The 17,674-nt window shown below is 35.1% G+C and overlaps 1 protein-coding gene across 1 annotated transcript in view; it reads left to right on the top strand.

Moving 5' to 3' along the window:
• The window catches only part of LOC306852659 (dynamin-binding protein-like), a 52,670-nt gene that overhangs the window by 3,870 nt on the left and 31,126 nt on the right, over positions 1–17,674 (top strand). The window contains exons 2-3 of the mRNA XM_079389662.1: positions 15,274–15,431; positions 15,512–15,634. Of these exons, the coding sequence (XP_079245788.1) occupies positions 15,287–15,431; positions 15,512–15,634 (268 nt within the window). The 5' untranslated portion in view covers positions 15,274–15,286. The remainder of the gene's footprint in view (positions 1–15,273; positions 15,432–15,511; positions 15,635–17,674) is intronic.

Raw genomic sequence — 17,674 nt, forward strand, 5'->3', positions numbered from 1 at the left:
TCAGTGCTAACATATGCCTTTGTGCTGCCTAAATGGCAAAGTCAAAATAGTATATATGTGGTACATTGTAAAGTTCTGTATTTTGGTCTTTATGGAGTTGTTTCAGTTTGCTAAACAAAATTTCATAAGTGTCCAGTTACAAATTCTGTTGATTCATATGCATCATGCTGGAAACATAGTTTTTGGAATTGTAAATCATTTGGTTTGAGCATTAATGGGTTTAAAATGCTATCATGATTAGAAAATGTTTCATTTGTTATTTAAGTAACCATTAAAGTAGTTACAGTATATTCGCAAATGAATGGAAACAGTGAAGCATTGTTTGTGTCCTCACAGTTCTCAAAAATACTAGGCTATTATGGCATATGGACTCATGAATAAAATGGAATCAATATAAATTCCATTGAATCAAATTTATTTTGAATCAAAAACCTGTACATTTTAATTAGAATTAAATCCAATCTAATTGAGAAATAGAAATAATAATTAATAAATAAATTATTGAATCAAATCAAAAACTTGTTGAATTGAATTTCATTGCAAATAGAATCAAATAATTCTCAATTTGCAAAATCATTTTGAATCAAATAAAAAACCTATGAATCATGAGTAGAAATAAATTCCATTGTTAGTTGAATCAGATCAGAAACCTATAAATTGTGAATAAAAATGAATCTCATTTATTCAGGAAACAGAATTGTTCTCTGTTTACATAAAGCGTTATTGAATTGAAAACCTGTGAATCGAACTGGGGTGCGTTTCCCAAAATCATCGTTAGCTAACTATGGTCGTTAGTTCCATTGAACTCTATTGGTAATGACGGAACTTGCGACCATACCTGCTTTTGGGAAATGCTGTTTAGCTGTTTACCCAAAGATTCACACACCTAGGGCCAACTAAATGTCTCTCGTCTTTTATACTTCTGAGTTGTTGTTTTTTTTTCTGTCAAATGATGGCCCTAGTCACCATGTAAAGTAATACTAACTTGTTTCAGATCCTTATTTCACTAATGCAAATGGCTCTAAACTTCATAAACGTTAACAGGAACCATCACTGTCCAAAAAGGGGCTTACTTGTGGTATTTTAGGTGTTTCACATTCTCATAGATAATTATTTGATAGTTTTGTCTTGTTTTTCTTGAATGGTCTGTGGAAAAAAAATTGTTCTTTGCAAATCTTTTGAGCTTCTTTAAGCCTCAGCGTTGGGCTGTAGTCCAGTAGCCTCATTAGATGCTCTGTAGGAGATTGTTTTCTGCATAGCCTGTAAATAAAGAACAGCCTCTCAAGGTTGTGTTTGCCGGGGGAGGTGTGTCTGGGAGAATGTGACATTTCAGAAAGTCCTCTCTCACACAGACTTGCAAACCTCTTGGTCTCCACAGTAACCATGTCCATCTGGGTTGTGTTTTTCAAGACAGTGTTTGTACAGAGAATGTTCCCCATGCACGGTCTCTTGTGAACCTTGGATTTCCCCATACAACTCCACTTGGACCTGCCAAGAGATACACCTCCCATCCTCGTTTTTGAGAAGTCAGCCTAGAAACATTGCACCCAGAGAAAACAATGGAATGCGGAAGTTTGGGAGCTCTGAGAAGTGAAGTAAGAGCCGTGCGAGAGTGTTTTGAGAACGAGATAACTATAGCTCTGTTGTCTTAAATTACTTAAATTACAAAGCAGAAGCATTGAGAAACACAGAAGTTAGAAAATGTGTAAATGACATGAATACTGCTTTAAAGGGGCAGTAGTTACAAAAATTAATCTTCTGTCATTATTTCTTCACCCTCATGTCATTTTCAACGTGTAGGCTATGACTTACGTTCTTCAGTAGAACACAAAAGGAGAAATTCTAAAGACCATGCTAGTTGCTCTTTGAAACATTGAATAGAACTGAAGCATTCAGATTTCAAAAATTGTAAATGTATCAAAAAATTGTCCATGTTTGACTCAAATTTAAGTTGTTATTCAGTGATGATCTTCTCCTTAGTGAGCTATTAACTACTGTGAAAAAATCGCTTGGTGTGTTCAACTCGAGGAGAACCATATCAGATTGAAAATAAATAATTTAGACTGGTTTTGTAAACCATTTCACCCGTTTCATAGAAAAAATCTGACAAAAAATGTTTTGTTCAATAATAGGACGGTGCTACTTCGATTATGTCAAGTTTCCATAAATTAAAACTTAAGGTTTTGTCTGTTTCTTACACAAAGCTGTTGTAAGACATCAGAAGAATGTACAGTACAGTTGTCTTATGGATACATTTTATAAGATTTTCATAGTGCTTTGTGTCATTTTTGATGCTTGAAAGCTTCATTCTTGTTCAATGTAATTGTATGGAAAAGAGCAGTCCTAATTGATGTCATTTTTGGACTATTACTTTAATTTAGAGAATAGAATCATTGTAGAACTGAGGATTTGAAAATGTCTTGCCTTGAAACGGTCTGTTTTCTTACATTGTCTCTTATAATTATGTGAGTATGAGTTTGTGTCAAGCTGAACAAATTGACGAATTTTGTGTAGGTTGCAAAATAATGGGTTATCCTGCCAAGATTCAATATAAGAGGTGTACAGTCTTATTTCCCCATCACATTGTTTATCACATAATTTTGGGTCACATCATGGTTGTCAAGCCTCCTTTTTGTTTCGTTTTTATCAAATAATGATTGCAATTCTACTGAAAATAACATTGTTGGATCAGGGCTCGCAAAATCGCTAGTCCGACGTCCCGGGGCTATTGTATTTTCCAGTCGGGCTACCAAAATGTATCACTGCCCTGCCCGATGGGCTACCTTAAATACAGGGCTCCCACACAGTGTTCCCTCTAAGCTGAGCGCATGCGACCACGCAGAAGAACTAATGTGCCTCGCGCACACACAAATGAGTTGGGAAGCCATTTGATTGAATGCCGCCAGTAAAAGGGAAAGAATAGCAGTGCTCAGGCAAAAAAACAGTGATATAGTGAAATATTATTGCAATTTCTAATATTGGTTTCCTATTTTAATACCTATACTTTAAAATAGCATTTATTCCTGTGATCAAAGCTGAATTTTCAGCATCATTTCTCCAGTCTTCAGTGTCCCATGATCCTTCAGAAATCATTCTAATATGTTGATTTATTATCAGTGTTGAAACTGTTGTGCTGCTTAATATTTTTTTGGGACCTGTGTTACTTTTTTCTTTGATTCTTTGATTAATAAAACGTTTAAAAGAACAGCATTTATTCAAAATAGAAATATTTTCTAACAATAGAAGTCTTTACTATCCATTTTATGCATTTAGCACATCCTTGCTGAATAAAGATTAACTTTCTTTAAAAAATTAAGTATCTTTAAAAAAGAAAGAAAAGAATTTCTGACCCCAAACTTTTGAATAGTTTATATTGTAACACAAAATATTTATTTTGACTAAACACTGTTCTTTTTAACTATTTTTTTTAAATATCACAGGTCCCAAAAAATACAGTATAATAAAAAATAAAAAAGCAGTGCAACTGTTTCCAACATTGATTTAAAATCAGCATATTAGAATGATTTCTAAAGGATCATGTGACTCTGAAAATACTGCTTTGCTTCACAGGAATTAATTACATTTTAAAGTATATTAAAATAGAAAACATTTATTTTAAATTGCTATAATATTTCACAATATTATTTTGTGAAATAATATTCAGTATTTTTTATCAAATAGATACAGCCTTGATGAGCATAAGAAACTTCTTTAAACAACTTTATTGATCCAAACTTTTGAACTGCAGTGTATTGTACAGTAAAAATGTTTTCTCAGGTAACCTGAAATGTACATCATTTAGTTACATCAAGGGTCAAATCAAATATAAATAGCACATTAAAGTTAAAAGTTACACACTTTTTTTGTGTGCGTGCTGTACAGGTCTGGTATAAAGAATGCTTTTGCTCAGGTGCCTGAAATGTCCGCCCAATAGAGAAAAGTTTTGCTCAGCAAGAAAAACAATTAGAGGGAACATTGCTCCCACGGGTCCTTCAATTCGATACAACTAAATTGAAGAGTTTTTAAATACGTTAAATGGTATAAGAAATAATTTTTCAAATTGCCTTAAATAGATTAAGAATTCTGCAGATACCTTGTAAATAGTAAAATAAATATCAACGAATATCAAGGAAAGAGTTTTGTGTATTGAAAATGTTTTTGATTGACATTTATGGTCTTTATTTTATTTGGGCTAGTTAAATTAATTTTCGGGCTACCAAAATCTGAAGGGTACCTGCCCGAAGGGCTACCAGGGATTTTCAAATTTTGCGAGCCCTGTGGATTCACTAAATATATGCATGGTTATCTCTAATGCTCACTTGAATTGGTTCTTGATCATTAGATGTGATGTTATAGTGTCTCAAAAGCGACTTTTAGTAGGTACTGTTATATAAAAACTTTCTGTTAATTAATTGACTGAGAGGCAGTTTTGGACACAGCCCACATCCTGTAATATATATCCTCTTTCATTGGAGTTGTATTAGCCTTATTGATTCTTGCTGTTATTGCATGACATTATTGCTTCCCACAACCTTGATCCTTTCAAAATCTGCTGCATTTTCTCCCATGTTGAGAGCTTGAGCTCATCTAGAATGATCCTCATTTAGGGCTGTTTTTAAATGGATGCAACGCTCACGTGCCTGACTGTGGGCACACACAATTGCCAGTGCCGTAAACACCCGACAGTAATATAAAAAACAGCAGACCTGTACCACAATATGGAAGCTTCCAGCCCTGAATGTCTGTTGCAATAGCAGAGAGAGGCAGGGAGTGACCCACCTCCCCGCATATCCTCCCCCTCCCCCTATTGTTGGCATGAAATCAGACCTGTTCAATAAATAAAAGCAGGCGGTCAGCATATCAGGTTCCAGAGAGGGAATACTGCAGGAGAATCGGAAAAAGAGGAAAGGGTTGGTTAGAGTTTTTTAGGGAGTGTCTTGGATCAGGAGAGGGATGAGGAAGACGGTTGACGTGTAGCCAGGGAAGGATGTTTTTATTTAGACTCCGATCACAGCTCATGACAGTGAATAATACAGAAAGAGAAAGGACAGAGATGTGCATGCATTATCAGAGTTTGGAAAGGGATGATAAATATGTATACTTTTGTAAATGTTTGTTCCTGTACGCCAGGACAGAGACAGATGTGTGAGTGGGCTTTAGCTGGAGTTTTAATTTGTGCCCTGACTTGACGTCACGCAACAGGTTTCCAGCACGTAATTTGTGCACAAAGAAAGTGAAAATGCTGTGACAACTAAATCGATCAGTCACAATATATTGTAAGTTTAAAGTCAACATGAAACGAAAATTTACGTTATGATGCTGTTTTTTTTTTTATGTGACGATTCATCATTCCATGTTATTCTGCGGTAGCGTTTACCAAACTGGAGTTTGCAAACCCTTGTGGGTTCATGAGAGAACTGCAGGGGATTTGTGAGTTGATCAAATAATTAGTTAAATCTAAAAAATTGCTGTGATTTTTAAAATTATTTAAAATAAATAATTCTAAAATAAATCAATTAATATAAAACGGTAAATATTCTTAAAAATTAAATATGTAATTTATTAACCTGCATGTAATGTGACCATTAATTGTCATCAGAGAATATTTTCTACAAATTATTAAAATAAAGTAAATTTCAGGGGGTACTTCAAGTAAATATTTGTGACCCTGGACCACAAAACCAGTCATAAGGTTAAATTTTTCGAACTTGAGATTTATACATCATCTGAAAGCTGAATAAAGGTCCGAGTTGGAACTCACACGAATGAGTTGGGAAGCCATTTGATTAAATGCCGCCAGTAAAAGGGAAAGAATAGCAGTGCTCGGGCAAACCGCTATAGAGCTGATGTCACAACAGAGTTAGAAGCGGTGAATGCGGTTTACAGGTTTCATGAGAGGGCTATACACCAACGATATGCACCAAATGAGTCGCTGTAGAAACTGAATACTTCAATGGTTGCGGTGCGCTCAATACGAGAGACAATGCAAGCTTGCGTGTTAAGCTCCAGGTTGTTAAGACTGCACCATACAGCCAGCTCCTTGACCTCCTGTCTGTAAGCAGACTCGTCATCATCCTGAATGAGGCCGATCAGTGTGGTGTCATCTGCAAACTTCAGGAGCTTGACAGAGGGGTCTTTAGATGTGCAGTCGTTGGTGTAGAGGGATAAGAGCAGTGGGGAGAGAACGCAGCCCTGAGGAGCTCCAGTGCTGATGGTGCGGTGTTAAAAGCGGAGCTGAAATCCACAAACAGGATCCTCACATAAGTCCCAGGTCTGTCCAGATGCTGCAGGATGAAGTGCAGTCCCCATGTTGACTGCATCATCCACAGACCTTGTTCTTTGGTAATTTTTGGCTATTGCTACAAATATACCCCAGCGACTTAAGACTGGTTTTGTGGTCCAGGGTCACATTTTAGGGGAAAAGTGGTTCGGCTTACAAAAATGTTTGGGATTGCCTATTCTGAAGGACTTTGGAATCTTAAATCAAAAATCGCTCATAACTTTATAGTTCAACTGAAGTCATCAAGGCTGCATATTTTTCAACATCGGTCCTCTATCAATTCAGATACAAAAAGTCCTAGCCTCCATATTTTTTATATCTTAACATTTGCGTTGATTTATTTAACTGCCTTTATTCAGAGCGAAATACATATAGGGGACATTGCAACAATTTGTCATGGAGCCAACTAGGGTTGTGCCGATAGATGATAGAATCGTGTATCGACAATAGTCAGCGATATCACCTGTGGCTGATGCCACTGACGTTAGCAAGATTATTATTATTATTAGTCTCGTGATACTAACATTAATATTAGGGCGTTCAGATGCGTCATCACTGAAACAGCTGAGTTTTTTTTGTTCAGCGCGCGCTAACTAATTCTGACTTGCGAATTCTCCCATCATAAACAACAAAGTGCAGATGTATGTGCAATGTAAGTATAAGAGATTTATTCATCATACAATGTAGACAGCTTCACTGATTAAAACGGGAGTGTTTTTTAAAGTGCATAAACTTGCACTAGACTGAGTGAGTGATGTTCATTGCTCGTTTTCTATAGCTGCCTTTTGAATAACTGAGAAAGTTACTAATCATAAGGCTTATATTTCCTATGTTTCCATTGAATTGTTATCATGTGAAATACACATTAAAAACATTAGGCTGTTTTTAGCCTTACACTGGAGTTGGTTCACTTTCCGCCAATGAAAGTAAATAAATTTAATAAATTAGCACAATAATATCGTGTATCGGCGATCTCACAGGCTGACATTGACAATATGAAAATTGAGCATATCGCCCATACTATAGCCAACACTATTCATTGGAATAATCATTGTACATAAGTTTTTTTTCATTGAATATCCAGTTTCAGTCTGAAATACGCTAAAATCCTTAGCATGAAAGTAAATTTTGACACATCACGTCATTATTAATATAGAGTTTTGTGGAGCAGTGCGATTTAACTCCGATGTCTTGTCTTGTAGGGGTCACAGCTGGTTGGGAGAAAAACCTTATCACGGAAAAAGAGGTTTTCTGCCAACAAATTATACCGAAGTCAGTTTATTCAGAGATGAGCAACAAAGAGAAATGCATTGTATTAGTACTTGTGATCGAGTGCAAGGGTGGCACGTGACCTGCACAAACACAGATAAACAACAGCAATGTTACGTCACATTAATCCTCAATACTGAATCTTTCGTCTGATTCACAGTTGCTTCTTTGTCTTAATGCCAGCTGTTTGCGTGTGTGTGTTAGACAGTGTGTGACCCCTTTGAAAGACTGCAGAGTGAGTGTTTACAAAGCTGTCTGTCGTTATACCACCACTGTCACTCCAGTGCCAAGTGTCTCATTCACACACAAATAAAGAGACCCTCTCTTTCTTTCACTAGTTTGCTTTGTTCATTCATCTTTATTTATTAGCCTGAGATTTGCTCATCATTTCTGTTTCATGTTTCGATGACCTTAAAATTCAAATGAACTTTTCCTAGCATTGACATTTGATTTTATCATTAAAACAATTTCAGCATTGATTCAACAGGGCATGGTTTCTTATTATTCATGGTTTTAGGATTAGAATGAGCTTTTATTGGGGAGATGGACTGAATGGATTGCTGTAGGAAAGTAAAGATTTAGTTTCTTTGTTTATCGTATCAGTCAGTATTGTATATTGTGCATGTTCATTTCCCATTTTTACATTTAGATTAACTTTGCAAACATAAAATAATTTAATAACACTGTTATATATATATATATATATATATATATATATATATATCTCTTTAACAAATCTCAAAATGAACATCCATTTTTATACTGTACAATTATAATGTTGTGTTCCCTAAATTGACTTGTAGCATTTATATTTTTGTGATAAATCAGGCCTGATCGATCTAATCTGGCCAAGGCAGAAAAAGGGTGGGTCTCATAACAGAAGATTTTTTGTTTGTTGCTCAAATATTAGTTGTTTTAGAACAGAATGCATTTAAGTGTTCAGCAGCCTGTAGCCAAGATAAACGTGCAATGATTGAGTAAGCATTATTGGATTCAGCTGAATTCTGTTGAACAGATTTTCTTTGGAATTGTTGGATAACGAATGAATTTATGAGAAAGTATTGAACTTGAGGGTCCATTAAAATTTTTGTTAACACACTTGTTGTTCTCTCGTAAGCCAGTGCAAGCTTTTGTTTAGTTTTTAATTTACACCTGTGTTTGAGGTGTGCGCTAGCAGAAACTTCCTTCTTCCTTCCTTCTCCTGCCTGGTCAACGAGTGATCTTTACTAGATTACTAATCTGGTTTAGTGACCTCCTCACCTCCCAGCAGGACCGTATGTCGGCTTGTTTCTGTATGCTCTGTGCGACAGTGGCACATGAAGGAGAGTGTCCTGCAGTCTTGACTTCTGATCACAGGAAAATTGAGTCCAGGCGCCATAATAGCAATGCCTTTGTTTGCATTATTTGCAATTTGAGCTTCAGATACACTTGATCATGTCCTGTTTCCTCTAATTCCTATATATGGGTGGGGTGACTTAAGTATGAAGTTCTGCTTCAACCTACCTGGATTATCACTAGTTAGCACCACATAGAACGTAGAAGAAAAAAACAACAACATTTGCCCCTTTTCTTAAGATATTTGGGAGCATTCTGGATTTCCTGTTAGTTGAAAGTGTAGAGCAAGGAATAACTTGTCACATTTGCTAAATGTGTTGAGTAAAAGGCACCTACTGCTTCTATTAGGGCTGTGCAATTAAATCGAATTCGATTATCATGCGCATCTCGTCAGTAAAGCCAGTTCAGTAAATCGCCATCACCTGCTTTCAAATGGAGCGGGAATTACTACACAGAGCCGAGACGAATCTCCTTCGATTATGAACACAAAATTGCCTAGCTTGTCAGTGAACTGCAGCTCTGTGTAGTAGTTCCCGCTCCATTTGAAAGCAGGTGATAATCGAATTTGATTAATTGCATAGCCCTAGCTTCTATAACCACATTCTCACTCATCTGTACACGCATCACCCATCTGACTCAGAGGAACTGAGTCAGACAAACTGGGAGAAATCAAGAAGCAACACATTGCTTCTGGATTCAGAAAGCCTTTCCAGCTATTTTTTTTTGTAATATACTGTAACTAATGCATTAATGCAAATAGACAAATATTTGTATACAAATACACAATTTTATTATAATTCTAAAATTATAATTAAATTATAAATTATTTAAAAAAAAATCACATTTAAATATTTTAATACTTTATTTTATTACATATTTACTATTAATATTAAAAATGTACAGTAAAAATAGTGGTCCCACTTTATATTAGGTGGCCTTAAACTATGTACTTACATTTAAATTAATCATTTGATACAATGCACTTATTGTGTACATACATGTTTTTACATTCTACTTATGTTTAAAAAAAAACTATATGTAATTACATCTGTAATTCATTTCTGTAATTACATTTATAATTACACTGTTGACCCATCACTTACACCTTAACCCACCCTTAAACCTACCCAGACCACCAAACCTGTCCCTAACCTCACCCATATCCCACCTCAATAGCAGCAGACATGTTTTGCAATACAATATGTCCACAATAAGTACATTGTACTAATTTTTGATGTAAGTACATAGTAGTTAAGGCCACCTAATATAAAGTGTGACCAAAATAGTAAATGTTTTGATTAAACTGGAAATTCAAGGCATGATTATTTTTGTATATTGGATATGTGAAACAGCTGTGTCATAAAATCTCACAATAATCTTGGAGGATTGTTAAATGTCTAGCTGCAGGTAGATTGTAAGGACATGCCTGATGTTCAGACATGATGACTCACATGAACTGACTCTGGAAATATCCAGCACTCATTGGAATCTTGCTCTGGGATCTCTTTTTATTCCCTCTCAAAAAATAAAGGAAAGAGACGTAATGTTACTCATCCACTCTTACACACACAGCCACAGTTTCTGTGGCTTTGCCCTCATGTCTAAACATGTTCATGTTGGTTCTTCCTTCATTGACAGCAGCCTATTCAGTCTGCTTATTGAAGTGGTGTGCAGAGAGTGTGCCGATGACTGGAATCCATTTCTGAGTCAACAAGTCTCTAATTTTCCATTGTTTCAGAGGGTGTTGATCAGAACAGCAGATCAGGACAAAGGGAAGAATGCAAAATGCCTGAAATCATTTTACCCAGTTAGTGTTCTGGTTTCACTTATTTCCCCTTGTCAAAGCAAGAAATACTCTGAATCTTTTAGAGAAACAATGTGTGCATGTGTGTTTGGCCCAACACTTTTTAGCTGTTTTTAGTTAAGGGTGTATTTAAAGTTCACCCTCTCTCATGAGGCTTAAAGCTTTGATACTCCCTCATATTCTTGAGTTACATCAGTGCATTCTTTCTGTAACTGACACACATTGGCTGTGCCCAAAATCAAAATCAGCTGCCTGTCTTCCTAGTCTATCAGTCACTTTATAAGGTTTTAGACTGGTTTGCATTTTAGACTGGTTAAGCATCTGTTTAATAATTTATTCAATCTCCACTTTCATTTAGAGACGATAAAAAAAATATGATCACTAGTATGGTACTGATATATCATGATCACATGAGAGATTTTTTTCTTTTATGTAACATTGTTGATTTTGGATATTTAAATGTGTCCTGTATTTTAAATCTTTAAAGGCATCTAACACTAAAGTTCTTTTTTTTTTTTTGTTTGTAAAGTAATAATTTAATAATGCTATTCAATGTAGTCTTTAGCAAGTCTTAAAATGATTATCCATTTTTCATACTGTGCATTAGAATTTAATCATTCATATTCAGTTACAGCAATTGAATCAATTCTGCCATTTAAAAGTTTGGAGTCAAAAAGATTTTTGTTTTGAAAGAAATTAGTGTTTTTATTCAGCAAACATGATTTAAATTTATCAGAAGTGACAAAAAGACATTTATAATGTTACAATAAATATTTATTATACTTTTTTTTAATACTTTTTTCATGCATTAAATAATAATTTCTGAAGGATCATGTGACGCTGAAGACTAGAGGAATCACAGAAATGAATTACATTCTAAAATATATTAAATGGGAAAACATTTATTTAAAATTGTAATATTATTTCAAAATATTACTGTTTTACGCCTTGGTGAGGATAATGTTTCACAAACATTTAAAAGGTTTACCGACCCCAAACCTTTGAACAGCAGTGTACATTTACAGAAATTAAATTCAGTTTTATTTTACTTATTATTATTATTATTATTATTATTATTATTAAAATATATAAAAAAATTGAAAGCTATAGCTATTGGCACATTACTGTGGACCTGACAGAGTGCAGGAGAAAAAGGGTGCATGTGTTGCTGCCTAACTAAATTTTTTTGCTTTTTTTCACCCCCAAATTATTTGCAGATGTACATGAGTGCATTTCACTTCTTTGACTTCTTTGGTTAACACTAGGCTTTTGTATCCACTTTTTCCTGCATCATAACAGAAAGATGCTTTTCTTGTCATTGACATTTCTGGTCTCTGGTGTTTCTAGTCAAATTAATGCACAGCTTAACCCTTTGCACATTTTTATATTTAGTTATATTTAGAAAGTTTCAGTTTAATTAATTGAGTCAATGTTTTTTTATTGAGTCGAAGTTAGAAACTGTCATGGCGGTGCTTATCGGTTACTCAGGAAAAAGGTGGATTGGATTTTAAGTTTCTTTAAGGCTGCAGTATTTTGTATTTTGCCTTCTACTTTTATCACACACTGACTCAAACTCAGTCATCTGTGTGCAAACAAAATGTCACTTTCAGACACAGTCATTCACCTGGCAACAACACAAGTCCTGCTGTGACCCCTGTCACCTTTCAGTCGGGTCACCTGTTACCCCTCACCCCGACACTTGAGAGGTCCTGAGAGAGGGAGACACACTCTCTATCTCTCTCTCTCTCTCTCTCTCTCTCTCACACAGTAGACAGAGTTCTTTGAGCTTCTGAAACATGTGTGTTTCAGCTCTCATTTCTGACTCTCTCGTATTCACTCTCACAGTGGTACTTAATTCTCCATTCATTTGGGATTGGCTTCATTAGTGTGCTAGATCAATCTCCAATTGTTTATCATGGAGGAGGACTGTGACAAATTCTGGCAGAAACATGCTTTCCTATAAATATTTTCATATAAATTCACATTGTTTCAGGCTCACAAACTTGTATACTTCATGCAAGCAGAACTTTATGATTCATCATTGTCTATTAACTTTGGACTGCATAGTCTCCCGCTCAAGGCCTCCACCCCATTATTGCTCTCATGTGAATGACTTAATGTGTTTTACAGGGAGTATAAACACATTTGAGCTTGTTTAAGAAATGTTGTCCAAAAGAGCGGTGAAATCGGTCGCCCTGTTTCTAAGTTATACACATTTATTTAGCCAGTCTCATTAACAATAAGAATCACTATGTACCAGAGCCATGTAACCGAACTATAATGTGTGTAGTCTCTTATGCTCATCAAAGCTTTAATGTTTTGTGGGATCAAAAAAACATTAATATTGTGAAATATGCAATTAATCCAGACTTCAGTGTCAGATGATCCTTCGGATCTTCCAAAAAGCTGCACTGCTTAAAATTGTAGTAGAAACGTTTTTTTTTTTCTCTCCTGGATTCTTTGATGAATCAAATGTTTAAAAGAAAAACATTTATGGGGTGTTCGCATCCTTTTCATTTTTATCCACTAAATACAGTCTGCCCAGTAGCCATTTGTTTCGTTTCTTTCAGGTTAGGCACTTTGTTAAGAAATTGTTTCCCCACTTTCCCAACCGTCCCCCTGAATGCCCTCTTGATCACTTTCTCACTTTAAGTGCAAGCCAGAAGCATCTAATTTCAGTTATTTATAATTTGATAAGTGTACTTAATGAAGACCCCACTGTTTCTCTTAGAGAATCTTGGGAGCATGACCTAGGTATCTCTATTACTGACGATCAATTTTTAATCTGGTTCACTCCTCTTCTATATGTGCTAGACATGGCCTAATGCAGTGTAAAGTGCTCTACAGAGCTCATTTAACAAATGCCAAACTAGCTAAATTTTTTCCAGATAGGAGTGATGCTTGTCATCGCTGCAAGCAATCTCCTGCCAACCATCTCTATATGTTCTGGAGTTGCCCTCGGCTGACAGACTTTTGGTCCAATGTATTTGATACACTTAATAATGCTCTTAACATAGACTTAGACCCTAACCCCTTGACAGTTCTTTTTGGCATTTCCTTGAGACCCGATTTAACAGTCTCATCCCGCCAGGTCATCGCCTTTACTACTATTTTAGCTAGACGAGCTATTCTCCTTAAATGGAAACATGTCATCCCCCCATCGCATGATATGTGGATCCGAGAAATCTTTTGCTGTATAAAACTTGAGAAGTTAAGATTCTCGCTTTCAGGATCTCTCAAATCTTTTCATAAGACCTGGAAACCTTTTTTAGATCACATCAAAGGCTTACTCTGTTCTCCTGATACCAGCACTAATACACATTAAGTAATTCTATTGGAAAGAGGGAAGATTGATTATTGAGAGAGAAATTTTTATGTATTTGTTTATCTTTATTTGTTTAATATATAATTATTTTTTTATTTTTATTAATTTATTTAATTTTTTTAAATTTATTTATTTTTTGTTTGTTTTTGATTTCTTTTTCTTGGCTTTATATTCTAATGTCTTTTGGGTGGGAGGGTTCTAAGTGGGTTTATATTGAGACGATCTGTAATTTCTTATTTTTCACTGAATACATTGTATGGTCTTGTTAAAATACCAAAAAAAGAAAAAAAAAAGAAAAACATTTATATACAAAGTAAGTTATGTAACGTTATAAATATTTTTACTGTCATTCTTGAATTAAACGCATTGTTGCTAAATAAAATATATATATTTTTTACAGTAATGCGTGCGTTCCTTTTCAAAAAAAAATTATAGAAAAACTGAAATGTGTATAACTGAATGTTGACATAAAAACAACTAACTTGCTGTTCAGTACTCGAGTAAAAAGTTAATTCGGTAGCCACTCCAAACTATTTAGTTAATTCAGGGAGAGAATAATAAAAATGATTCAAACGGTTTGTGAATCTTTTTAAATAATTAATTAAAAGAACCGAATGACCTCATTAGAGTAATTTGTTCATGAATCAAACTACACTCCTAACGTTAGTAATTGTAACATGTTAGGATTTTGTGCCTTTATTTTTCTGTACTGTGTCTGTTTATCTCATTCGATTCAAACTTTAAATGCACATTGAGATTTCTTTCACCTTGTTGCTGAAGATTCAGCAGCAGTTGTGATAAACATGGGGACAACCCTTTAAAGCCAACATGAAGATATCTGTTAAGAAAAAATGCATGTGTAACTCATATTTATTCTTAAAACTAATCTTAACGTTTAATAAAATATATGTACTTTGCTTCTGATCCTTTTTCTAAAAAAAATAAATGTTGCTAAAATAGTAAATAAATTACTATTTTTCACGGCCAGCAAAAAAACTTTACTACAAAAATAAATAGATTATGTGGTATTCCCTGGAAACTAATAAATGTGGATTCTTGTTTTCCAAACAGCTGTTCTGACGTCATCAGGTTTTGAGCTCGTCACTTCAGAATGTGTAATGAGAAAACATGAAATGCAGATCTTTAACAGGAAAGGGCATCCCACAGACAAATACTCTGGGGAACTGTAATGAAAATATGTTTGTTGTATAGGCCTAGGTGTCATGATTAATCCATCTCTTTTTTGCTTGTGATGCTCAGGTGATGAGTGAACATGGAGGCTGGATCGGTGGTGCGTGCCGTGTTTGAGTTCCTTCCAAGTGTCTCTGAAGAGCTCCCACTGTTCACTGGAGATGTCATTGAAGTGCTCAGCGTTGTTGATGAATTTTGGCTGCTCGGAATTAAAGATCGAGTCACAGGTAAAGTCATGCGGGGATTCACATTACATTGTCTGTCTGTGATATTAGTGTTGATATCTTTTCATTCTTTCTGCCTTCAGGCCAGTTTCCCAGCACTTTTGTGGAACTTGTTACAATCCCAAGCACCAAGACAGGAGAGAATCTGTATGTGTGCGTCAATGACTTTAACTCTGTGGATGCTGGAAACTTACCACTAAAGAGAGGTACATACATTATGCTCTTAGTTATTAAACATGCATGACTTTTATCCTGCAACAAAGGGAAAATGTTAAAAATGGTTAATTATGCTGATGCATAATACACTTTTCATGTTATTCCAAACCTGTATGGCTTTTTTTATTCATGTAACAATTCAAAGACACAATGGAATCCCTATAATGAGAATTTTTGGAGATTGTGAAGCGAAAAGCAGTATAAAAACAAAGCAGAAAAGTCTTTGCATCTCAAAAAGCTATGGTTTCCAGAAGACATTTGTATTTCACGTAAGATCATGCAGGTTTGGAATATGAGGGTGATTTATTTATATGAGGGTGATTTTTATTTTTTAACCAGATGTTGCTTTAACATAAAGACGATTCATCTATACATAATGTTAAAATTTTAGATAGGTGATGAGTTAAATCTATTTGTACTGCCATTTTTTCTTTCCATCAGCATAAATCCTGCTTGCTCAGAGTGATGTAATGTCATATATGAGAGGTATATTTCATTTTATATAGTAGATAGTAGAACCCTAGATCTTAGATCACATTTACGTTAGCCACATAAACAGAGAAAACACTTTAAAAGAGGATTTAGAGGTTTATTGCTATGTTTTCTATTTTTGTAGAGATGTTAATCAAAAATGAAAGCTCTGGGTCATCAGTCATATTTATTCCTGATATATCCAGTTTATTGTCTATTTTTGGTCTACATATGGTCTATATATATCATCAGAGTCAGAGCTTCCAGAAGCACTGATCCCAAGTCACCACTAGAGGTCACTAGTTGTGTGTTTATATTGTGTAGAATAAATGATAGTCATAATCTCAAAAGGTAATACAAAAAATTATAGTTTTGTATTACTTATGTTATTTCCTATCTGTTCTGTAATGCTTTTTCTTCTTTTCATCGCTTACTTGGAAAATGTTTCTTTGTGTTGATGTTTTGTATGTTACATGTCTGTTTATGTTGTATATTGCTTTAGATCAGGGGTGCCCAACCCTGTTCCTGGCGATCGACTGTCCTGCAAAGTTTAGCTCCAACTCTAATCAAACACACCTGACGCAACTAATTAAAGGCAGGTGTGTTTGATTAGAGTTATGCTAAACTTTGCAGGACAGTCGATTGCCAGGGACAGGGTTTGGCACCCCTGCTTTAGACGTTTGTAGTAGTCAGTACTGACTTTTTTTTTTTTTTTTTTCCAGCACACACGTTTATTTTTATGTGAAAAACACAACTGGATGAATTTAGTTTCCCCTATCATGTCAGTGGGATCATATATGCTGTTCAAGTTTATGAGTTGAACACAATGGGAGGCGGAGCGCCTCTGTGTGGAATGTGGCCCTTGTGACCCTAATGGACATTCTGGCTCCTGTTGATGTGTGTGTGTTTGCTAAGTGCCATGCAAACTGACTTGAGGTCAGAGGTGAACTTCACACAGCTCTAATGCTATTTACAAGGACAGCATAAAGAGATAAATTTTGTCTTTTGCCCTGGCTGCAAATTTATGTGTCGAGACAGTTACTCGCCTGATAGTTTAAAATTTCATTTACAATTAATGCATTTAGCAAATGCTTTAGCGTGGATGCAATTTGGAACAAATATGCTAGTTATACAAATAAAGTATTATCTAATACAAATAAAACTAATACAGCTAATACAAAACATAATCCACCTAAATCCTTATATAAATAAGTCAACAGATTTTCTTAATGATCATTTTAAGTTTGACAGAAGTCCTTATGTAGAGGAAGTTGTTTACACTGTTTGGGTGTGAGAAAAGTAAAATACGTAGTTTTGCTGGAGAGACTATTTGTTGAGGGTGACGAAGGGCACTGTGGATGTCAGTCAAAGGAGACAGCTCAATTATTGGTCTGTGAACACATGCATGTCATCTTTTGCATCTTGCGCTTTTTTTTTTTTTTTTTTTTTTTTTTGAGTCTAGTGTCAGTAACGTTGAAATATATGAATAGAGTATTCAGACTTATTTTCAGAGAATGTGTCTTTAAAGAAATAGTTCACCCAAAAATGATTGTGCCGTT

This window comes from Barbus barbus, assembly GCF_936440315.1.
Source record: "Barbus barbus genome assembly, chromosome: 32".
Lineage (NCBI taxonomy): Eukaryota > Metazoa > Chordata > Actinopteri > Cypriniformes > Cyprinidae > Barbus > Barbus barbus.